Below are 24,545 nucleotides of genomic sequence, written 5' to 3' on the forward strand. Positions count from 1 at the left end.
CTTTTGGGGATATGATGAGATTAATTACCGACCTAATGTATGTTCAAAAACAAGTTAGTTGCTGCTGTTATTATTTAACAGTTATGGTAATTGTGCAATTGCTAGATGCTAGTTCTTACTACCACTCCTTTCTCTTCTGATGGTGTATTCTCCAGAAATCCTTACTCAGTATTTTTGTTTGGAGCCTCTGAAGTGTATTTCCTCCAAATTTAGCTGCAACAGTGAAAAATTCTGTGACAGCATGTAAGAACCTGACTTTCTGGTTTCTCTCTTAAAATGGCAACATTTGGCAACATTGGCCTGTTGCATGGCAGCACTCTGTGGAGCCGGGTTGGGGGTGCCTTCTTGAGAGGTAGAGTGAATTTATCTGTTCTCAGTACTCATCCGGGCTTCCTCCCATGTTACTCGTATGTCACCTGCCTCGCTCCACAGACATTTGAGGCTTCCCTCTGTCCCTCTCTCTGCCTCTGGAGAGCCTGGCTTTTGGGAAGAGTGTTCTCCAAGACGCAAGTACAGTGACAGTGGAGCCCCTGAGATAGCCTAGGTATGAAGTTTGGGGCTTCTCTCCTTATGGTTTCGGAAAGTGACCTTTTCAGTGACTTAATGACCAAATTAGGACTTGTTTTTAGCTTGTGTGTGCTAGTATCTGAATTCTGTCTTGGGTAGGGTATCTTTATTGCTAAAGCAATTTCTTCTAAAAGGTGGGAGGTGGACTCTTTTCACTTTAGTCTTGTGGATGGTGATGGATAAAAATAGCTCTGGTGCTCTATAGCGAACTTGCTCAAGTGCAGAAGTTATATTTAGTTTCTGCAATAGGAGTCTGTAAAACTATGTGAGAGGGAAAAAGCTTGCTAACCAGAGTCATGCTTTATTGGTGCCATAGCAGTTGCTAAGACCAGAACAGCACTTAATTTTTGATTTTCAGTTAACAGGTGTTAATGTTAAGAATGCCTGGCATTTGCCCACTTGAACATTAAATTCAGTTGTAGGGGCACCCAGAGTGTTACTATTTCTAGAACTGACAGTTGGTGAAGGAATCTGAAGTGTCCTCCTAGCCTGTAGTAAACGTGCTTATAGAGTTTGAACACCATAATTACTGCTCAGTACCCAGTTCTTAGTAGGCATTCAGTCAGACATTCAATCAGATTTTGTTGAATGAATGAACATATGGGGAAAGATATACTTTAGATCAAGGGTCAGCAAACTACTGTCTGGCCCATGGCTTTCTTTGTACAGCCTGGGAACTAGGAATGGTTTTTACATTTTTAAAGGATAATATTCAAAGAATATTCAAAGATAATACTCGAACATGTGACAGAGAGCCCTTGTGGCCCACAAAACCTAAAATGTTTAGTATCTATCTTTACAAAAGTTTGCCAATCCCTGCCTTAGATAGATGGAGTGCCAGTTCCTCTCCTTGTTTACAGCCTGTTACATGTACTGAAATAATCACCTGGATGGTGGCATCATGGTGATGCTTGTTACCTACTAAACAGGGCAGAGCGATTGCCAGATACAGGAGGGCTTTTACTAGGAAGCAGAGGAATTGCTGATGATGCGCATTTAATCAAATCCAGACTGACTTAGTGTTTCTAAGTCTTCAAGACTCCTTTGAATTGGCATTGAGTCGTCGTACTATATGATGTCAAGTTTAGAACTGGAAGAAAACTTGAAAATTCTCTTGTCCAGACATTCACGAACAAACTAAAGTATGGAGAGGAAATAAAAGGACTTCTCAAAAGGAAATCACTTTTTAGAAGCAAAGTCTTACCCAAAACTGCCTTATTTGATGATTTAAAAAAAAAAAAAATTTCCCTAGATTTTGAGACCGGGATTAGAGGAGGCGAATTTAGTGAGTTTACTGCAGTCACCAGCCCCTGGAGGGGACAGTTACTAACCTCTCTGTTCTTCAGTGTTGGTGTCTGCTGTGGGAATGATGATAGTGCCTGCCTCATAAAGTTAAGAGTATAAATGAGTTTACATTTGTAAAGCATTCAAAACAGTGCCCGGCACTAATATATAAGAACTATATCAGTGTTTGTTAAATCAGGAAGGCAGTGGCTAAAGAAGAAAATTGGTCCATTTTATTAAGAGGTATAAATGTGTGAGGCATCCTCAACCCCAGGGTTAATTGTAGCTGTTAAAACATATATCTCTGGGCAAACAGTGCCCCTGATTTTTAATCAAATGCTGGATGTGATATTTTGGGTACCTGAAATAATAAATACTCCTTGATGATAAATACTCCCTGCCCATTGTTACTTATTCAGGTGTATGAGATTTTACTGTTGGAATTATTCAGCTTATGTAGATCTTGAAGCACTTGTTATTACTTTAAAGTCAGTTTTAATTGCGAATTCTCAGAGTACCTTTTCAGTCTTCCTATTTAAAAGCTAAATGCTGTATTAGAACTGGAGCGATAAGGTGTACAAGTATGTTTGCATCTTTTCTGTTCTCAGAGAAAACAGAATCAACTACTTAGTAGGGTAGTCTAGAGAAAATGAATCAAATCTATTTTTAATTAGGATTCTGAGATTCTCAATTGGGACTGGTGACTTTGAAGTGAAATATCTGTATTACTTTACCAAGTCTCCAAGGAATATACCTCTAGTAGGTTGGCATTTAGATGGGATGCTTTTATTTGAAAGCTTAATTAAGAAACTTGAATTTTGTTTTTAATAGGCTAATGTTATTTTCTTGTAGTTTGCAGTGTTGATGTGGGTATTGACCTATGTTGGTGCCTTGTTCAATGGTCTGACACTACTGATTTTGGGTAAGTCTCATTGGAATGAAAAAAATGGCAGGAAAAAAATTGTGTGCAAGGAGCTTAGAGATTTTAGTGGAGAATATCCTTATGTTGTAGGAAAAATGGGATGTATGTTTGAGGTTGTGATCTCTTTAAATAAATTGTGACGCTGTTTATTGAAATGCTACTTTAGTTTCTGAAGACTGCTCCTACTAACAGTAATAAAGCAGATCAAGGGCGGCCTTTCTGATGGTATAATAACAAATCTACCTACCCCGGGATACCTGCATTTATAAAGTCTGTGTCACCTGATCTGAAGCCAGGCAAGGTTCTTGCGGCCTCCCTTGCTTAATTCATTGCTCCGAGTGGCTGGCTCCCAGCATGTACATCCAGGAGGCCTGTGTGTTAGTCATTAGGGACACTGCCTGGCAAGCTTACGGGTGTTGCCAGTTTGATGGCTTTTTAGTGTTTGTTCCTTAAATCATACCAGTCTGTTTTAAAGGTTGTGTATTTCCTTTTTCAGCTCTGATTTCACTCTTCAGCGTTCCTGTTATTTATGAACGGCATCAGGTAATTTCTTAACTGTAGATTTTAGAATACAGAACATACTTTATTATGTGGAACTTAACAAATGTGTCACTGCCAGTTTCCAAAGTCTTATAAAAATGAGAAATGTGGCGGTTGCTTAAGCCTTTAATTTGTTGGGTCATAGTACAGATTCTTTAGCGATGGTAATTTTCTAATAACTCCTTTATACCGCTCTTTCAGGCGCAGATAGATCATTACCTAGGACTTGCAAATAAGAATGTTAAAGATGTTATAGCTAAGTAAGTATTTCCTTTTTTTTTTTAACTAAGAATAAGGTGTACTGGACTTTGAAAACAGTGCAGTGTTTTAGTATTTCAGGCATAGTGAGTAGCAAATCTCCGTCAGACCTAAAGTGTGACAGAATTGTGAAAAGATTTTTTTCCAAACATTTGGATAATTGATTTCTACGTTTACTATGTGTATTTAAGGCTTTGTTTAAATCTAATTTGTGAGGCCAATGGTAGCAGGAATTATAGCTTGACAGCCTTAGGATTTCATTTCTTGTATAAGCTGAGGAATATACAAGTAGTTCTTAAGGACAGCATTTTAAGAAGCAGAAAACAAAATACTTAAATATTTACATTGATCTTTTCCGCCACCTCCTTTTCATTTGTAGAATCCAAGCGAAAATTCCTGGATTGAAGCGCAAAGCTGAATGAAAAAAAAAGCCTGAAATAATTAACAGTAGGAGTTTATCTTTAAAGGGGATATTCATTTGATTACATGGGGGAGGGTCAGGGAAGAATGAAGCCTTGACATTGCAGTTTCACAGATCTTTATTTTTTAGCAATGCAGTGTCTGAGGAAAAATGACCTGTCTTGACTGCCATGTGTTCATCACCTTCAGTATTGTAAGCTGCTATGTATGGATTTAAACCGTAATCATATTTGTTTTTCCTATGAGGCACTGGTGAATAAAAAAAGATCTGAGAAAGCTGTATATTATACTTGGTTGCAGGTAGTATTGCTGTATTTTGGGAATTGCAGAGCACGTGAAGCTGAAAAACAAAAATAACCCTTTTCACAGTTTGTGCACTGTGTATGGTCTGTGTGGATTGATGCAGATTTTCTGAAATGAACTGTTTAGACGAGATCGTACCACTAAAGCAGGCGTGAAAAAGCTTGCCTTTCTGGTATGTTCTAGGTGTATTGTGAATTTTACTGTTATATTAATTGCCAATATAAGTAAATATAGATTATATATATATCTATATATAGATGTTTCACAAAGCTTAGACCTTTCCCTTCCAGCTGCCCCCACAGTGCTTGATATTTCAGTCATTGGTTATATGTGTGTAGTTTCAAATACATAAGCAGAAAAAAAATATATTTCTAGGAGCACTACCATCTGTTTTCAACCTGAAAACGATGCCATGCACATAGAACTCAACATGTAAACTTCATCGCACAGACTCACCGTAGTTAATTTTGTCACAAACTCTGAATCTATGGACTGAACTTAATGCTTCCAAAAATGTTGTTTGCAAATATCAAATATTGTTATGCAAGAAATTATAAAATGATTTATACAGTTGTGGTTTAAGCTGTACTGAACTAAATCTGTGGAATGCATTGTGAACTGTAAAAGCGAAGTATCAATAAAGCTTATAGACTTAAAATACGTTTGGTATTTTGGCTTCATGAAACTGCAGCAGATTCAAAGTGCACACAAAGGTAGACTTTGCTTCCACCCGAGAGTGGTAGCTTGTACTGTTAGAAAGGCTTTCAGCTCGTAGTGCAACTGGATTTACTTTGAAAACAAAAGAACATGTTAACATAGTCAAATTTATTTGACACATACCAAAATGTCTTTAAATTGGGTATTTTTTTATACTTTGAGAATTGAAAATAAAATTCATGCACCAATATTTTAACATAGAATACAGTGCAGGATTTATGAACATACATAAAATCATACCATAGAAATGTTTACTAATGAGATATAAGACGTTTTTCTTGACACACAGACACTATTGCTCCTTAAATATAGTTGTACATATCAGTGTTCAGTTTATTGTTCTTCCATATGGTTATTTTAATGCAAGATTCAATTAGTATGAAAGGTCAGTGGTACAATATATAGGCAGACATGGTTATCACTCAGCATCACCAGTCACATGGTTACAGAAAACAGAATTAGGACTGCATAGGAATTCTAACTGTGGGCCCAACAACCTAGCCGTGGGTTAATGTAAGGCATTAATAAATTGGCATATAAAAATAGCTTAATGATCTAATCCATTTAGAATGCTGAAGCACTTCTGTGGTAAATGTTAATCTATTTAATTGAAAATGCTTCATTTCATTCACCTTTTCTCTGAGCGGGACAACTGCAAATAGCCAATAACTCAAGATCCAGAATTTTAGTTCACTGACCGGAAGGACTCATCGGTGTGTATATGTGCTGAGTCACCAGCCCCTCACCTTCAGTGTGTGCCGTCTGCCCCCTCCTATAGTCAGTGGTTGGCCACGTGTCAAGTGTGACGGGGTGGTTTAGAGAGACCTTCTGGTTAATACTGTCCAAATCACATTCTGTTATCTACCCAACTTTGAGGAACTCGATGCTTTTGTAGCCTTGATTTTTGATTTATCAAATATCGCCTGGGTTTAGGAATTTGTTCTGCAGAGATTTTTTTGTATCCAGACTTAACCTACGTAGCTCACCAGAATCGCATCAGTGGTGTCAAGCCAGCCCCACCCTGGGAGTGCTAACCCCAGTGCAGCCTCAGGTCGGCTCATTTATTACCATTTTAGATTTAACAAGACCGATCGGCTCATCCTCTGGGCCCGGTTGATTTTTTTTTTTTTTTTTGCTTCTAGTTTATAGTAGAGGTTTGTTTTTATTTGAATTCTGTTTCAGATTTTGTGGGTTTGGCACTAAACATAATGGAAACCCATTCTGCTCCCTCCCTCTTGAATTTCTTTCTTCGTTGATCACCTTCCTATAGCAACTATTTCCCAAGCAGGTAAGTGAAGCCTTGACATAAACACATGACAGTGGGTGACAGACCAGGAATCTACTAAGGGTCCTTGAAGCCCTGCTCAGTTTGGAAGTTTTAGCACCATATGTAGAAAGGAGATAATTTGTGGGAGGTGAAGACAGCAGCCCACACAACTGGAAACTTTCAAAGGCACTTAATGGATATAAAACTCTGCAAACAAAACCTTAAAAAAATTAAGCCTCTCAACTTGGTTTTATACATGGCTCATTTGGTTTTGAAAGCTAAAGGTGGAGAACAGAGGCTATTAAGAGTTCTAGTACTTCGGTGCATTAACTTAAGCTGTGTTGTTCAACTTACTTGTAAAAATGAACATTTTTAAAGTATATAGAAACATAATAGCAAAACATCTTTTGTAAAAGTTCTGATGCAAATTAAAAGCTACATATTGGTTAGGGTAACTGAGGCTTTAAATTTTGTCAGTGGGCTACCTTATCAGATAGGGCTTTTTTTTTTTTTTTGTCTGGCGTTAGTACGTGTAGTTTTTAGTCTCAGGAACAGAGGCAAGCAAGTCTTAACCTTCGAGAACTGACCTTCCTTCTTGGCATCACAGTTTCGGAGACTCCCAAGCACAGGAGCTGTCTTACCCCTTCACCAGCACGAGGAGCTTGTGCAGCCTGTGGCGTGGGAGGCGTTTCCCAGCAGCTGGTGACGAGGGGGCGCCTCGGCAGTTGCTGGGTGGGAGCAGCAGTAAAGTAAGAGGTTTCTGGCATTTACAGACATCGCCACACAAATACACTGAAAAAGCAGATCAAATAGTCATTTTACTTAGAGGGATTTTTTTTTTTTTTTTAGTCAAATGACAAAAAGCAATCTTGCCAGATACTCTCAAGTCAAGTGCAGGTGATGGACTGAACATGTAGATGTCAGTTCCAAAAAACAAACCGGGGATCTTGCCACCAATTAAAGATCTATTGCTCTTTTTAAAAGGTCTGTTGTTGGTTTGTTTGGCTCCTTCAGCAGCCTGAGTGTCAGTGCTGAATGCGAGGGCTTTTGGCAATTTGACTTCCTGCTATCTCTCTTGTTACTATTGAAAAGGTTTTATCAACTCCACTTGAGCAGAAGAGCCCTTTCTAGTGTTCAGCACAGAGCCAGGGATCACAGTATGCTCCTGTGGCTACAAAGGCCGAGGGGGCCTGCATTTTAGAGGTCACTGCTAAGCCTTTTATAGTAATCAAAAATCACCTCGTATCTCCTGCACCGGAGTGACATGACTCACTTATGTCTCTTACTGCTGGCTTGTTCACCATTTGGCTGGTGCTGCTCTGAATGGGTGTTTACACTCCACAGGGAGCTGCTGTCAGTACAATCTCAAGGGCTTGGAGTGCCAGTAGCAGTTGGCATAGCAGACTGTCCCCAAGCCATCAATAAGCATCTTCTGGGGCTGTTTCCTACACAGTGCTTTTGGGTAGGAAGTAGGTTGAAATTCTGTACAGTGCTTTTTCCACAACCTCACTCAGACTACTAAAAAATATCTGGAATGCATGTATTTCTTTATCCCCCCTCACCTCGCCCCGCCCCCCTCCCCCCCCACACACACACCCCAAGAGTTTTGCTTGAGCCCTTCAACTACATTAGATGTGGAGAAGCTGGATGACTTAGAATGACCTTGTCCATTCCTCCACACTCCAAATAGGAAATGCCCTTGGTGGAGGAACAAAAGAAAGTCACTTTCTTAGAAGTGCTAGAGGCTGATGTCAACTCCACAGCAGGCTATTAAGAGTGCTTCCAAAACCCTGGAGACCGGACACGCCTCAGAACATGCTCAGTTTCCACTGAACAGCGGTTAAGGTCAAGAGCAGCCCTGGCTCAGGAATCCAGATAGCGGGTGAGGTTCTCCTGCTGCTAACTAGCACTGGGCCTAATGGCTTCACTCCCCCATCTCATCCCTTGTGTAAAATTGGGTAACACTTGCCCTGCTTTATTTCTCAGCGTGGCTGATGCTCAATATTATTTTTAAACTCCTCTTGGTTGTGGATTCATCATCCACCATAAGAATCCTGGTGATCAGTGGAAGCTGAGTTAAAAGACCTATGGTTCAAAGTCATTCTAACCCGATGATATGTAATGACACCATGGACTGTTCAAGAGCTCCTACTGAAATCAGCCATTTGGGGTCTCACCCACCTGCCCCTCCACCCAGCAATGCTCAGAGTAGCTATCACTTGGCGTCGGCTTCTCACCAATCCCAGGACAGCTCTGGTAGAGTCACAGGCCCGTCGAGATTTGGGTTAGGAGTCACCAGACACTAAATACCTTATACTTGGAAAGTCCTTTCCATTAGGACTCACTGCATTTCCTATTTACTATCCCACTCAGCCCCTCCCCATTTGCCTGGGAGGGGCTGACCCACAAGGACACCTGCGGTGGGAAGGCCAGGCCTGGGGAATCAGAGCCAGATGAATCGGGTTGGTACCTGCAGTCATCCCCTCCAGTGCTGACCACATACTTGTCGTCATGAGAGAAACGGATGTTCGTCACGTGAGCCGAGTGACCAAAGTAACGCTTATGTTTGGCCTGTGAGCAAAAGTAAATGGAGACATCTAAGAGATCCTACTACTCCTAGCAGCCACGGACCACTTCCCCTCCAGGACCCAAGTTCCCTCTTCCCGGAACCTTCCTTCACTCAGGAGATTCCCATTTGGTCTGGACATGTTAGCCAGCCTTTTACTGGCTTTCCTGTCTCATTCTTGCCCCACTTAATGGCCATTTTGTCCACCCTCCTCTCCTCCTGCTCCCAAGACTTTCCCTCCGGAGCGAGATGAATAGGTTAGGGATTGCCAAGTCTCCACAGGGCTGGAACAAGATTTCTCTTGTTCTAGACTCTAGGTGGCCACTATCCTCCAGTGGGCAGAAGAATGGAGACTGGAGGAGGTGTAGGGTGGTTACTGTAAGGAAGACTCACAAATTTTTCTGTGCATGGAAAGTCAAAGAGCTTCACCAGCCCAAAGTCATCTCCTGTGACAATATTCAGGCCAGCATGGGTCACACATGCGCAGTTGACATCAGCCTTGTCTGCATTCCGCGGCCAGATGCCAATGACTTCATCTCCCAGAATGCTGTTCCAACAGGAAGAGATGTTAGGAGATTGTGTAAGAAGGCTTCTTGTAGTTGGGCATCCTCTCCCAGGGATAAGAGGGAGAGGGGTATTTCACCTAATTCAGTACTGTCATGTGACTCTTCTGACATGCAAGCATCTGTTCCCTCTCCCTCTACACTTGCCCCTGCTGTCACTGTTCTCTGCCCCAGTCCCTTTCACCCCAAAAAGAAAAGTTACCTCCATCTTTGGTTCTCTCCCTCTTGCCTGTACTCCTAAGTATGTGTGTTTGAGAGAGGAGTGGGGATTCCTCTGAGCTCACAGTTTGGAGGTCTCTTTTTCCTTGAATTGGCAAGGCACTGTTTCTTACTGGGCTAACTGGCAGTTCTAGCCTCCCATTCCCTCCTGGTGACTGGAAGTCTCAGTGCACCACAGCAGTGCTTGGCCAAGACCAGGGAGGTAGTTTCCCTTTGCTGGAATGGGTTGGTAGGATGGATCACACAAAAAAGAGGGCCTTTGCATTTCAAAAGCCCATGTCAGATCAAAGCCAGCATCCCAAACTGGTACCAAGAAGCCTCCTGCCCCCACCCCCAAAGAGAAGATGGCTGTATCTGAGCTGCTTCAGACCCCAGCTACACACCAACTTGGAGGGTGAGCCTGAGATAAGAGACGCCCTTGTGACCTTTTCCTCAAGAAGTGTTTCCCTCCAGTCACCTTGTCCAGGAGGCCCAGGTGATCTTCTCAATGACCGCGGCTTCGGTTACTTGCTTCCCCAGGGGCACCTCATGCACCTGGCGCTTGTAGGCTCCTGTTGACACCTGCAAAGTGGGAGAAATCATGTCCATCAACTTTCTTTCCAGCCCCAAGGATTCCTCTTTTGGTGCACTGGCATCCCCAGAACTTTTCAACAAACCCAAGTTCAGCCATAGGCTGCAAAGCCTGCAGTCAGCGCGCAGGAAAGTTCACATGAACAGGGCGTTTTTCCATCCGTTTTCTCCCTATTTTCCAAAGTCCTGAGGCAGTGGTTTTCTAAGTGTAGTCCCTGACCAGCAGCATCAAAATCATCTGGAAGCTTGTTAGAAACGTACCTGCTTAGGCCCCAGCCCAGACCTACCCAATCAAACGCTCTGAGGGTGGGGTCTGGCAACCTGGGGTTTAACAAGGGCTCCAGGTGATTCTGATGCTCGCTCAAGTGTGGGAACCTGTTCTCAGAGAGCCATAGGCCTTTGGTACAAAGGGAAGGCTCATTTTCTCATGGACAACAGCTGATACAGATTTGTGAAGCATCTAGGACCCGACCCTTGCTGCTTTGGGCTTTTCTAGGGAAAACTGACCATTTTCCAGAAAATGGCAGACGCCTACGTCTCCAGCCCCCTCTCTCTGTGCAGGTACCTCTAGCCCAGCGTTCCCAGATTTTCCTGCCTTTCCTGCAATGAGCTGAGATCTCTCACCTCAGGGCCTTCCCACAGATGGCCTGGAACCATGTTCCCGCCCCGCTTTGGTGGCTAACTCCTACACCTTTCAGACCTCAGCTTAAATACCACTTACGCAGAGAAGAAATGAATCTAAATTCAGCCCCTATTAAATGCTCTCGCAGCAACCTGTACTTTTCCTTTGCAGCACATAATCACAATTTGTAACTATGTATATTTTGTGATTATATGTTTAATGCTTGTCTTCCCCATTACAGGGCAAGCTTCAGGAGAGTAGGGACCAGGATCATTCTGTCCATCCAAAAGCCTACCATACTGCCTGGTTTATTAGATATTTGATGAATGAAGGTGTCCTCTCTCCTTTCACAAGGCATATACAACCGCTGGCCAGATCACAAATGCATCATATTTGTTCAGAGTGCTGGAGAAATTGTTCTGTCTTAAGTCCCAAGAGTGGGACCCCTCTCCATCCCATCCACTTGTCAGTTCCCCCGGGACCCAGTGAGCGTCTCTCACTGCAGGCCGACCATCTGGAGGCCAGGTCCCATATATGCAGGGGCCACACTATCAGTAGGATTTGGAATTAAAATGAATTAGTGTAAAGAAGCGACACAGGATTACGTGCAGCCCCAGAGAACGAGAAAATAGGCAGCTTTGAAGGAGAGGTGGTGAGAGGGGGATTATAGATGATTAGGACTTGTGTTTCCTGCTTTTCTTACAGAAGAACTCTACTATTTTAAATTCTATTTCTTCAACTCTCCAAGCCTGTGTTTCTTTATTTATAAAACAGGAAAAGTAACAATACTTAAATGGTTCCTGTAAAGAGTTAAATGAGCACATTGCCCAGCGCACAGGAAGTCCTCAATGAATATAAGCATTGTTATTATTACTATTATTATATTACTGGTTGCCCCAGATATCAGTAAAGCCAAAGCATACCTGGATGTATTTGCCATCCGCAGAAAAATCCATCTGAATGACAAAGCTTGGGATATCTTTGCAGTAACCAATGCGATTCAGGCTTGTACCCTGAGTGAGGTCATAGAAGTCAACTGTGTGTTCAGAAGAACCAATGGCTAAGAATCTGCTGTCGGGGCTGATTCTAGAAAAAGCAATCCAAGAGCATGGTCCATGAGGAGGGCTGTTTGGAGCTGGTCAGGCCTGTGCTCTGCTCTGGGACGGGCCTCCCAGGCACAAGGGCAATGAGATCTTTCTTCATGACTCACATGTGGTTAGCTTCTACATCCTATGGAATTCCAACAACTTCTCTGGATCAAATCCCCAAGAACTAAGGAAATAGATGTATGTGGCCTTTTGTAGAATGGCATTTTATGAGCAGTTTTGACCACACGCTTGTGGAAATTCGCAGAGGCGTGTCTGATACTGTGAGAGGGTTTCCTGTTACGGTTGGCTCATGGAAATGACCCTCTCACAACTGAGTTCTTCATGGCTGAGTTCCAGCCGGGGCCCTTCTGCATGGGAACCACTGGGAAGAATGCCTGCCTTTCTCCTCCCGGCCCAGACCACCTGCTATGTATACCTGATATCTTGGATAGCAGATTTCCGGTCTCGTTTTTTCCCCCAAACTTTCAGGCTGTTCACCAACAAGATGACAAACTCTCCATTCTTCATGCCAATGGCCACCATCTCCCCATCAGGGCTGTAGGCTGCACACCTGGCCGCGTGGCCCAGGTTCACCTTGTTTAGCAGCTTCTACATTGATACAAAGTAATATCACCTGAGCCCTTGGCCATCTCAGCTGGTCTCCAGGGGAAATCCTGCTCCCAGGCCAGAGCAGCCAGGCTGCCTCTGCTGCCACTATCGGCCTCCAAACTGCTTGCTGCTTACAGTTCCTCTCCCTGTCTACAGAGGTGGCCCTTAGGTTCTGATGACAGCAGCCTGAGATACAACACGTTTTAGAGCAGGGGTTGGCAAACATTTTTTGTACATGGTTTATAAGTAAATATTTTAGGCTTTGGGGTCCATATGGTCTATCCGAACCACTGAACTCTAACCCCAAAGCAGCCACAGACGCTACCTAAACGGAGGAGAGTGATAATCTGTAGAAACAGGCAGCAGGCCCGCCTTGGCCCACCAGCTGACCTGACTTACTGCCCAGGGGAAGGACTTTGAGCTTTGCCATCTGTTAGTTCAAATCCTGAATCCTGGTTCTTACTAACTGGGTGTGTTTGGGCAAGTTATTTCTGTTTTCCCATTTGAAAAAAAAAACCACGATATTAATATAGGTCTTGCAAGGTTATTGTTAGCATTATGACAGTGTACATGAAGCACTTGGTATGCAGTAGGTATTCAACAAATGATAGGTGTTAATAAACATAATTATGAACTAACTTAAGTATAATAACCACACTTAGCCTTTTGTGTGTCTGTTCATTGATCTGTACATTGAAAATATGACTGAGATACTAGCCATTTTGTAATGAAACCAAGTATTTTAATTATTAAAAACTTAAGTACTTGTTTTAATATTAGACAAGGCTTGGTAACATGAATCTTTGTTTCCCAGACCATTCCTTGCTATTTTAGGTTTTCACCCCAGATGAATTTTTTTACATTATTTTTTGAACTGAACTTCTAAATTGTTTTTCCAAACTTGAAGAGAAACCTGTTGGGATTTTGATTGAAATGTTTCGTTTGGGAACATTTAACATTTTAAATCATTTTTCGTCTTCCTGACCAGGGAAGGCATGATTTATTTCCTTATTTTTTTGGTTTTATGGGTTCTTTCATGATGAGAATAATCATTCTCATTGATTGTAACTGAAAATTTTTTAAAAGGGAAAAAAAGTGAAGGGGAGTAAGAGGTTCAAATTCCCAGGTATAAACCAAATCATGGGGATGTAATGTACAGCATAGGGGAATACAGTCACTAATATCTTGATAGCATGGTACAGTGTCAGATGGTTGCTGTACTTATCACGGTGATCACTTCTTTAGGTCTATAATTGTTGAATAACTATGGTGTACACCTGAAACTAATATAATATTGTATGTTAACTATATTTTAATACAAATCTTTTTAAAAAATTATTCTCAATTAGATTACTCCTGCTATAAATATTCACAGATGGATATACAGCTAAAAGATAGATAGATGGGGTGTGTGTAAACGGGACTTCTTCTATTAGGCTTCCTAACTTAATTGCTGACCTGTGGTGATCTCTTATCCAGCCCCATGCCCCATCTCTGGCCCGACCTCTCCTCACTACTCTGTGAGGCCCACTTGTGGGCATTGGAGCCCAGGCAGAGTCAGCCCCTCACCTTGTCAGCCAGGTCCCAGATGCGGGCTGTGCCATCGTTACTGGCAGAGATGAAGATGTCCTTGGAGGGGTGTGTGGCCAGGCCCCAAATCTCCCCTTCCATGTGTCCATCAATCAGGATGTTAGACGCTGCATTTTTTTCACCAACTTCAATTATTTCTCCATCTTTGGTTCCCACTAAGATTTTTCCCTGTTGTAATCAAAACTCTATTAGAAAAAAGGATAAATAATGTATCATACCACGCATATGAATAGTCAAATTCATAGAGGTAGAATGGTGGGGCTGGTGGGAAAGGGGAGTTGTTGTTTAATGGGTACAGCATTTCAGTTCCGCACGATGAGGAAAGTTCTGTGAGTGGAGGGTGGTGATGGTTGCACAGCAACATGAATGTGCCAGATACCACGAAATTGTACGCTGAAACATGATTAAAATGGTAATTTTACATTACCTATATTTTGCCACGATTTAAAATAATTTTCTTTAAAAACCACTATTAGAACACCATGGGAAAGTGCCTTCACTGGCATTTGGTATTTACGTAGGTAGAGCTGAGAAGTGTTTTGTTTTTAACAACTGAATTGCCCATCCTGAAGTGGCTCTTTCTCTTCTCCATCCATCACCTTGGGTGAGATCTTCAGCACACAATTCTCCATCATCCAGTCTCTGCTAGGACATTCAGATCGGGGAAGCCCATGTCTGCTCTTGGGCAGCTCACACTCTTCCTAAGTTCTTCCTGACACAGAACAGGAACCCGTTTCTGATGCCTTTCCAGGTTCTGGGCCTCGTCCTGCATTCATCTCCCAGACACCTAATTACCCTTCCAGACGATTGTCATCTATCTACTTAAAAACAACATTCCTAATTTCAAATTATGTGGACCACAAGTCAGGTTGGCCCCTTTTATGGAGAACATCTAGAAAGCAAGTACTCAGACTGATACCAATCTGAAAACATAAACACGCGGTATTAAAAAGGAGAGATTTGTTTTCAAGTGTACCAGAATATGCTGGGGGATTAAAAAAGAAGAAAAGGCCAACACATCAAGGTCCCACTTCTGAGATTCTGATTTGCCAGCTGTGGGTGGGAGCTTGAACATGCATATTTTCTAAAAACTCCACAGTTGTTTTTGATATTCAGCCAAGGTATGCCTTGAAAACCAATGAATTTGAGTCAGACAGTTTGGTGGCCTTTATCCTCCCCCTTACTGGCTGTGTAACCTTGAGCATGGGCAAATTATTTACTATTTCTGTGCTAATAATAGTATGCATGGTAATAGTAGCTAACGTCTGAATGCAGCCATTTGCCAGGCATGATAAGAGGCACTGTACAAGTATAATGTATGATCCTCATAAGGTTAACCATGTACCTGACACAGAAAGGTCAGGTAACACACACAAGGTCACAGGCCCAGTTCTACTGGGCACATCACAGTTTGCACCCAGGTTTGTCTGAGTCTGTTAAGCTACCTCTACACTATAGTGTACAGTGCACCTAGAGCTTTTGTTTTTGTTTTGTTTTTTAACTGGGAACAGTGTGTTTTTCCAGGACCCATCAACTCCAAGACAGGTAGTTGTTTCAATCTAGTTGTGGAGGGGTGGGGATTGAACCAGCAACCTTGGTGTTATGAGCATTGTGCGCTAACCAGATGAGCTAACTGGCCACCCCTAGAGGTTTGTTTTAAGGATTCAACAACCCAGCTCAGGGAAAGTGCCTGGCTGGTGTGAAAAATGACATAAATGGAGCCATTTCAAAATGGAGTCGGAGCTGCCATTCCAGGGGAACTCCCTTGCATGTCTGGTTCCTTGAATCTTTTGACTGGGCCAGACCTTTGGACTGGACTAAAACCAATGTTGTTTTACATACAATTGTTTGTGAAGCCAGTAGGAAAGCAGGCATCCTGACCACAAGGATGTGATTATGGACTCTATCCCAAGACAGACTCAGTAAGCAATCATGTATAGCTAAGAGTAGCTCAGCTTGTAATCACCAACAGGAATTCTTTCTTTTTATTTAATTAGTCCTTTTTCTTTTCTCATAAAAACCCTTTACTTTCACCCTATAATCAGGACACTTGGGGTTTCTGCCTAAATTTATGCTCCCCAAACTGCAATTCTTGGACCCCAAATAAATGCTTGTTGCCCCTCATTTCGGCTTTTTAATTTTAGGTTAACACTTGGAATGTGCTGGACCCCTTCCCACTCCCGGCCCAGCCTGAGGGGCAGCTCAGGGAGCACAGTGCTCACTTTGCCACGGCACACGGAGCGCACGCTCTCCACCAGCTGCCCCGTCTCCAGCTGGAAGGCTCTGCAGCGCTTCATCTCCTGGTCCCACAGTTTCACAGCACCTCCTTCTTTGGTCCTAAAAAAGATCAAGAGGAACTGAGCACGCGTTAGCCCTCATCCTCAGGCCTCCCCATGACCCTCCACTCCCTTCTCTCCCCATCATCTCATCAAGGTCACGGCCACTCAGAGCCCAGCAGGATGGACACTCCAGGGTAGCCTCTTTCTTAGGCCATGCTGATGAGCTATCACAAACCCCTGAACTTGCAGATTTCCTAAAATGCCTTCAAATGCCACGGTCTTGGAAGGAAAGAGAATTGTATCTAGAAAATCAAACTTTTTATTAGGTCAAACAAAGAGAAATGTTGCTCTTGTTTTTCTGCTTCATTTTCACAACTTCTCTGTCCCCACTGGAACTACTCTCTCCTGTTCTCACTTCTTCCTCTCTTTCTCAAAGAGCTACCAAGGGTATCACTTTATGAACATCAAAGCCACTCAGATCTATTCAAGAAATACCTCTCGGGTTTCTAAACTACCACTAAATAACCTCTTTCCTTCTCTGACTCTTAACTTCTGAAGGTTTTGACCTAGGGCACTCTTGACAGACTGATGCCCCTGACGCAGAAAAGATAGGAGAATGAAAATCTGCATTTTCTCCGAGTTGTAGATGCTTCTGTCAGTATCTCCCAAGATAATTAAAAAAAAAAAGACCAGTTTTTCCCAGAGGAGCTGCAGCTTACGGCCGCTCTTTCCCGCCGGTCACTATGAGTCCGTCCCGAAGGGTCGTGTACATTGTGAAGACGGGGCCCGTGTGAGCCTTGGCCACCAGCCGGATGAGGAAGTGGTCCTTCCACACGTAGACATCTCCATTGATGGCACCCGTGAAAGTGAGGTTGTTCTGTAAACAAAGGGACACCGTCCACAACAGGACTCTCATAGCAGCTCTCAAAAGGGTCCCTTCCCAGATGCCTGCTCCTTTGTTAAGGAACCAGGGCTAGAGGAATGTAAACACGCACTCAGATTGACCTTCCGTGCTAAGGAAAGGCAAAAGGATTTGTAGAAAACCACACATAGCATATAATAAAGAAACCACCTGGCTGTGAAATTCGCTCTATCAAGTTAGTGGGGAGCTGACTTCCCCACTGAATGTAGCTGTGTGTGTAAATGAACTTCCATTCTGTGAGCAAGCCCCAGGTGACATCCAGGGAGGGGCAGGACTCCAGCCTGAGAAGAAACTTTCGTGGGCTTGTCTAAGAGGTAGATAAAACCACAGCTGGAGAAGCAAGAGTTGGCTGTGTTCCAGAATGTCACCAGAGATTTTGCACTGGCTGACAGCACCCCATGGCCTACTTAAGGGTGTCAACTGGGGGAATTTGTGGCACACAGGGCTGAGAAGAAAAGGGATATTATCCAGTGGTAGAAATGACCCCCACATTCTCTGCGACTGTCTAATCCAGGCTGACTAGGTTTCCAAGTCAGTCGGCCTCTGGAATGATCAACCTTCTGCCCTGACTGGGGCCCTACCTTTTCTGATTAACATTTGAGGTAAAAAAAAAAAAGGGGGGGGGATTGCGCAGAAATATAGTCAACTCAGCCATCTCTGCTAAGGAAAGGGAATAGTGGCTGCAAATAAGCCACTAAAGGTGATAATGTGGAAATGGCGTTCTTGTTTGCAGCTGCTTGGCCATACTCCTCCAGCCCCTCATCCCCATCCATGCCCAGGGGCTCAGGGTCCCCTCTCAAGAAGCTTCTGTGGAAACTCACAGCACCGAAGGCCACGGAGAGCATCGTCTGCATCTTGGCAGCCTCCATGGACCCGATGACCCCTTTCTTGTAAAGCAAGGCGCTGCCTGCCAGGGTCCAGAACTTCATATGCTTGACTCCGACAGACACAAATTGCGTGTCTGAATCCGGGCGAAATTCCACCACAAATATGCGCTCCAGGTGACCCCCTCGGCTGGCAACCTTGGCACCTGTGTGGGTGGGAGAGTCCAGTGATGTGGCCCTCCTGAGCCCTGAGGGCCAAGCACGGAGGGAACTCCAGCCCAGGACGGCGCTCCATCCCAGCAGGCCCAGGGCACACTTTAGTGTTCTCTGTTCTTCAACAGTACCTTCCCCACTTCAGACACTACTCCCAAGATGGGAAAGAGAGGCTGTGTCTGGGAAATTTCCAGAACAGAAAGTGCTGCTAACATAATCCCCCACTGCACTCTGCCCCAACTCCCACAAGCCACATCTAGGCATCTGTGAACACAGCAGGAAAGAATAAATGGTTCAGGAGATGGAAGCTTCCAGATATAAGAAAAGGGCAAAATTGCTTAAGGGCATCCCGCATCCACCAACCCCACAAGGTTCACTCCCATTGGAAGGCAAACGCTCCCCAGATTATCACTGGAGACTCTCATTCCCTTAGACAGTCGTTACTTCTCCCCAAGATTCTCTGCTTTCATTTTCTTTTTTTTTTTTAAAGTTCCCAATATTTCCTTTTCTTTTACAGTTTTTAGGTTAAAATTTTTTACCTTTTATATTTAAGTACTAGTATGCTCCTCAACCCCATTTATTTATGTTTTTGACTTATTTCCTGTGTTTTTCTTTTTTCCCCAGGGTTTTATTCAACTTTTGTCTTAAATCCTAATTCCATTTATTTGAAGAACAACTTTGCACAAAGTATTTAACTCCTCTATGCCTCAGTTTCCTCATCTGTAAATTGAGGATAATAGTTCCCATTTTTTAAAGTGTTGTGATGACTGAAAGAATTGATATAAGTAAAGTCTTTTAGAACAATGACTGATGAGTATTCTGTAAGCGTTTAATTATTATTATTGTTCTTTTAGCTCCTTTTAAAATCTCTTGGTTTCTAATCTTTTAGCCTGTGTTTAAAACCTCATCTGTTTTTATCTGATCAGCCCTTGAATTTTCATTTTTACTTTACGCTTCTGTCTTTTCTTTCCATTTTCTTTTAATTTACTCTTAATGCTGTAGTTCTAATTTCCTGTTAATTAGCTCATCTCCCTACATTATTCACTCATATGTATTTTTTTTCTTCCCATTTTCCTCGTCACTTACATTTACTTATTTGTTTTTACAATGGGTCTCTAGCAGAATGGTGATGGTGGAAATGGTTGGAATACACTCCCTACTGGAATCCCTTCCCAGGGATGGCTGGGGAGTCCCACAGGTACCTCCCAGGTGGTTATTCTCTCTCTGCAGATGGAATGCTTGACGTACTGTAACAGATGCCACTACCTCAGGCTCAGAAATTTTGAAACCCATGGTCCCCAAGGATACCATAAGCTAAGTTAAAAGACAAACAATAGACTGGGAGAAAATATTTGCCAAACTTTTAAGACATAAAGAATTAACATTAAGAATCTGTAAAGAACTACAAGTCCTAGGTAAAAGACAAACAACCCTCCCACCCCCAGTAGAAAAAGGATTTGAACAGTTGAATTACAGAAGAAGAAATATACAAGCAGCCAGTGAAGAGACGGAAAGAGGATCAATCTTAGTAGTTATGGGGGAAATGCAAAATAAAAGAACAATAAGATACACATTTCTCCTAAGCCACTGTTTCCCTGTTTTAGTCTCATGAACACTTCTAATTGTGGTGATGCCTATTTCTGGTTTCTGGCTTTCTCAGAACGAAATGCATACAAGTACCTAGGACCTGACAACATGCATTTTACATAATAAACTCATTTTATTTTGTATATTCTTACCTGCCTACCTACCTACACACACACACACACACACACACACACACACACACACACACACACACACACACNACACACACACACACACACACACACACACACACACACACACACACACCACCCCCCAAGAGTTCCACAAAATAATCCTTTAACAAATGAGGAATGAATAATATACTCTCTAATAATAACAAAAATGTACATAAACCTCCCTAAAACATATTATCTGTAAGAAGGAGAAACCACACACAATCAGCTCAGAAGAATTGATCTAGATATTATCAGTGACTCAGAACCCTCTGTACAGGCCCAAGCACTGGTTCCAACAAAGACAATGGGGGAAGGTTATCAAAGAGGAGGCTTCTCTTGTTCCTGGGGGCTTGTGTACAAGTCCTGACTCCCTCAGCAGATCAGAAGGGGCTCCAGGTGAGCAAGAGTCTGAGCTGGGGCAGGGCCAGAGCAGGTATAGCCCAGAAGGACAGGTGAGGGAAGTGAGGAGAGTGAGCCTGAACTGAAACAGACAAGACTGTGTGTCGGGGCCCATGGAACTTGCTTCCAAGGAACTAGGAATAGATTTGGTCTTGGCTGCTGTGGAGAGTAGAGTTAGGACCGTAGACGAAAGGCATTATGAAGCAGCTTATGCCCTCACAGTAGAAAGGGCTTTATGAGACCTTTCCAAGAATGAGTGGGCCGCCTTGTGAAGGATGAGGGTCACATCCTTCAAAGTATTCAAGCGCAGGATAGAAATCGGCCTGTCAGAAATGCACTTGGAGGAATTTCTCCATGGGCTGGATCCCGACTGGGCAGGAAGTCCTCTAGTCATTTCACCTCGAAGATGCAATGAGTCTATCGTTTAAGACGCTCAATTTCTCATCTGGGGCTGAGTCTATTTAATCAGATGGCCACCTGACATTATAAGGAATGAAGCTGCATCCCCAAGATATAGATTATGGGGCCATTTGGATACAATATACTAATGAATAAGAAAACGGGAAATGGTTGGAATACGATGAGTGAGTCTCATCATAAAAGTCTGCAGGTCCCCAACCTCTTTTTCTCATATGGAGGCTCGAGGGATTGGAACTTTCCTCCCTCTGTGGTCGTCTCTTTACAGCTCCCTCCCATGGGAAGGTGCTGAGATAATGGGACTGTAGAAGCCCTGGATTGGAGACATGCCACCTCTGTGCGTGCCTGGCTTAACGTGCCCCAGATACAGGCTGCCCAGTCGGAGACAGACCTCATTAACATCCTAACTAATTGGATCTGCCTTTGCCAGCCTGAGAATATGCTCAGAAGACTGCACATCTTTGATTCTAAGAGGACCATAAATTTAGTAGCAGCATGTATGTGTGTATGTGTATGTGTGTGTGTGTGTGTGTGTGTGTGTTGAAGGCAAGAAAGAAAACCTGCTAAATCAAATGTAATCCTTGATTATAAGATGAATCCCCGTTCTAAAAAGTTAAAATGTAAAACAAATATTTCTGAGGCTATGGTGGTAAAACTCTGTCTCCAGTTCCTGTAATAAGACAACCAAGGTGACAAGCCTGCAGCAGAATCCAGGGGTCACCAGAAAGAACACTGAGGACAAGGAAGTTTGGGTTGGAAGGACGCTAGGACAGAGCTGGGGGAGGCTATTGCCTTCTGTTTGAGGAAGAAGGCTGCCAGCACTAGGGCACTTCCCCAAAGTGTCCCAAAACCCTCCACGAACCCACGCAGGACTCCCTGGCCAGCCCGCTCCTGACCACAGGTGTAGAGATGCAGTGACATACAATGAGCAGCTCCCCCAGGAGCCCAAGAGCCCTGGTTTCTGCTGACCCGTCAGCAGTGCCCTGCTGGGCTCTGCAGGGAGGCAGATCTAGGTTGGAGCCCAGCTCATGCCACAGGCAAGCCTTTGGGAGGGACAGAAAGCCCAGCTCCACTTACCTTCCTGCCAACGCCAGACGGTGATGGTGTGCTCAGGGTCCACGCCCACTGACACCAGCAGCTTTCCGGTTGCACTGAAGTTGATGTAATTGACCCCTTTTGAGTGGGAGCACCGCAGCATGGAGAGAGTGTGTTTGGTCATGGCATCCCAGACGTGGATGGAAGGTGTTGTTCCTGAATGTGGGAGGTATGACAAAGAACTCAGGCTGGAGAATGGTGGAGCCAGGCACTGTTTAATTTCGTCTAGAAGCCTTTTTAAGACAAGTGTTCAGGGGCCTTACCATGACTGGGCCTAAGAGACCTACAGCCTGACCTGGCCAAAGGTGAAAGCCAACAGCAATAGCAAACATCTGCTAGGCTTTCAGAGACAGAGGCTAAAGGCGTTTACGCCCAACACACACACACACACTCGTGGAGGAGTTTCTACAAAGGAAACTCATAGGTCCACGATTTGTATCTGCAGTTCAGCCAGATACAATCAGCAAACACGGTATGTCAACATGATTTTGCTGTGCAGATTCAGACTACTCACGATGGGACAGCCTTACCTGGGGTCTCCGCAACGTCACCTGCATTGGGTGGGTAATGGCAGTGAGGAAGCATCAAGGGAAAACAACAGCTAAAATGAGTCATGGTTCAAATAGTGAAGCACTCAACACCAGCATCAGAAAGTTCCAAATTAAATTTACAAATGGACATGGGGTCAATGAAAACAAGCAAGAAGATATGTTTGTAAAAACTGGCTTTGAAATGACAAAGTGAAAAATAAAAACACTTTTGACAAATGTGAATCCGTTCACATTTGTCACTGGCCATTTCCTAGGGTATGGAAGAGCCAGGCACATGTGACACAATCTACCCTGGCCAAGCACAACCGCCCGGCTTCAGACGTGAGGCTCTTCATTTGACACCTGGGGTCTGAAAAGTTATTCTCACAAGTCCACAGGGATGGGGGCCATCCATTCAACTGGAATAGTAAGCTCTGGTCTGAATTTATGGCTCCTAAGAATTACCAATTGCTGGATGCCTCAACTCAAGCAACACAGATACGCTCAGGGCTCAAAAAATCAATAGCAACATCAGTGAGAAAGGGATGATGTCAGTGGCCCACCCTCTCCCTCTCCCAATAATTGCTAAGAAGTCAATGTCTCTGCTCAGTTGCGAGAACCTCAGCCATGGCAGGGCCCTCCTACCTATCTGGCTGGTGGCCACCACATTTCTGTACTTGGGGTGCTGGTTCACCGTGAGGCAGAGGATGTCATCCGTGTGCTCCAGGTAGAAGCTCTGGCTCCCTGGGAGAGAGACATGGATGGTTAGCAGGGATCCCTAAAACCTCAGGGAAATCCAAAAGCTTCTTGTGGAGTCTTTGGAAATGCCCGGTAAAAGCCAGAGCTCACACCCCAAATTATCATTCAGAATCATCCTTAGGGATCTAGGGAATCACTTTTTACATTTACACATTCTGTTCTAGGTCTGGGAGAAGAGCTGTGTCCGTTACCTAATCCACACAAGCTCCATTCAATCCTTCCTGCTGTCCTGTGTGGATCCAGAGCACAGTCCAAGTGCAGAAGCTTCCTGAGTCCAAAATGATCAAGTTTAATGTTTCTTTCTCCCCTTGCCCTTGACTGATGGCTTCTCAATGTCTACCTCTGAGCAAGGTGAGGCAGGGGTCTGGAGATGATGCAAAATGGCACCACTTAACCACCGGAAAGGGAAAATAATGAAATAGGAAAATACAGATGGTCCATGGCTTATGATGGCTCAACTTATGGTTTTTTCACTTTACATGTGAAAGCAATATGCATTCAGTAGAGACGTACTTCGAATTTTGAACGTTGTACTTTTCCTGGTACAATACTCTGGTGTTGCGGGGGCAGCAGCACTGAGCCACAGCCACCAGTCAGGCATGCCATCAGGAGGACAAACAACCGATGCTCTACAGCGTATTCATTGTTAGACGGTTCTGCCCAACTGTAGGCTCATGAAGTGTTCTGAGCATGTTTAAGGTGGGCTAGGCCAAGATAGGAGGTCAGTAGGTTAGGTGTGTTAAATACATTTTTGACTGACGATATTTTCAATATAGGATGATTTTATTGGCACGTAACCCCTTTGTAAGACAAGGAGCATCTATACTTAGGGAACCCCTTTTAATCATTTTTATTTATCAATGGGTGTCTGGATGGCACAGGTGATGGCTTTAGCCCTTAAAGCCCTAACTCAACATATGTCACAGGAAGTGGGAAAAAGGACAAGATATACTTTATCATCTATTGTGGCGAATGGGTTTGCTGACTGCCAAAGTGACCACTGTAAACTCACCCAAATGCCTGCAAACTGAGAGGTGAATGATGGCGTTGTTATATAAGGAAACAGCACATTGCTACGAAAATGAGAATATGTGCTTAGAAAATGGACAAAATGCATAGAAAATCTCAACACACTCCTCCCCAAAAAAGAGAAATCATTATGTGCTCAGTGGTTCACTGTCTACAAATCTATGCATGAACAACTGTATAAACTGGGAAGGAGCATACCATTTTGGAAAA

The 24,545-nt window shown here is 43.5% G+C and overlaps 2 protein-coding genes across 11 annotated transcripts in view; one reads left to right on the forward strand and one right to left on the reverse strand.

Annotated features, from left to right (window-relative positions):
- RTN4 (reticulon 4) overlaps window positions 1-4,952 on the forward strand; it is a 73,533-nt gene extending 68,581 nt beyond the window's left edge. For all 3 annotated transcript variants that reach the window (XM_019662105.1, XM_019662106.1, XM_019662107.1), the window contains 4 exons: window positions 2,704-2,773; window positions 3,270-3,316; window positions 3,515-3,573; window positions 3,951-4,952. In XM_019662105.1, coding sequence (XP_019517650.1) covers window positions 2,704-2,773; window positions 3,270-3,316; window positions 3,515-3,573; window positions 3,951-3,993 — 219 coding nt within the window. In that variant the 3' untranslated portion in view covers window positions 3,994-4,952. The remainder of the gene's footprint in view (window positions 1-2,703; window positions 2,774-3,269; window positions 3,317-3,514; window positions 3,574-3,950) is intronic.
- The window catches only part of EML6 (EMAP like 6), a 282,005-nt gene that overhangs the window by 5,441 nt on the left and 252,019 nt on the right, over window positions 1-24,545 (reverse strand). For 4 of the 8 annotated variants that reach the window (XM_019662104.1, XM_019662101.1, XM_019662099.1 and 1 more), the window contains 13 exons: window positions 23,193-23,291; window positions 22,548-22,568; window positions 22,000-22,173; window positions 18,128-18,336; window positions 17,104-17,261; window positions 16,328-16,442; window positions 14,085-14,273; window positions 12,343-12,515; window positions 11,742-11,904; window positions 10,084-10,187; window positions 9,238-9,391; window positions 8,749-8,849; window positions 4,624-7,070 (listed from right to left, as the gene is read on the reverse strand). In XM_019662104.1, the coding sequence (XP_019517649.1) occupies window positions 7,046-7,070; window positions 8,749-8,849; window positions 9,238-9,391; window positions 10,084-10,187; window positions 11,742-11,904; window positions 12,343-12,515; window positions 14,085-14,273; window positions 16,328-16,442; window positions 17,104-17,261; window positions 18,128-18,336; window positions 22,000-22,173; window positions 22,548-22,568; window positions 23,193-23,291 (1,685 nt within the window). In that variant the 3' untranslated portion in view covers window positions 4,624-7,045. Of the gene's footprint in view, window positions 1-4,623; window positions 7,071-8,748; window positions 8,850-9,237; window positions 9,392-10,083; window positions 10,188-11,741; window positions 11,905-12,342; window positions 12,516-14,084; window positions 14,274-16,327; window positions 16,443-17,103; window positions 17,262-18,127; window positions 18,337-21,999; window positions 22,174-22,547; window positions 22,569-23,192; window positions 23,292-24,545 lie in introns of those variants that run through there. The other 4 variants (XM_019662103.1, XM_019662100.1, XR_002126189.1 and 1 more) reach the window with 3 other exon arrangements.

The sequence above is a fragment of the Hipposideros armiger genome, unplaced genomic scaffold (assembly GCF_001890085.2).
Source record: "Hipposideros armiger isolate ML-2016 unplaced genomic scaffold, ASM189008v1 scaffold_366, whole genome shotgun sequence".
In the NCBI taxonomy this organism is placed as follows: Eukaryota; Metazoa; Chordata; class Mammalia; order Chiroptera; family Hipposideridae; genus Hipposideros; species Hipposideros armiger.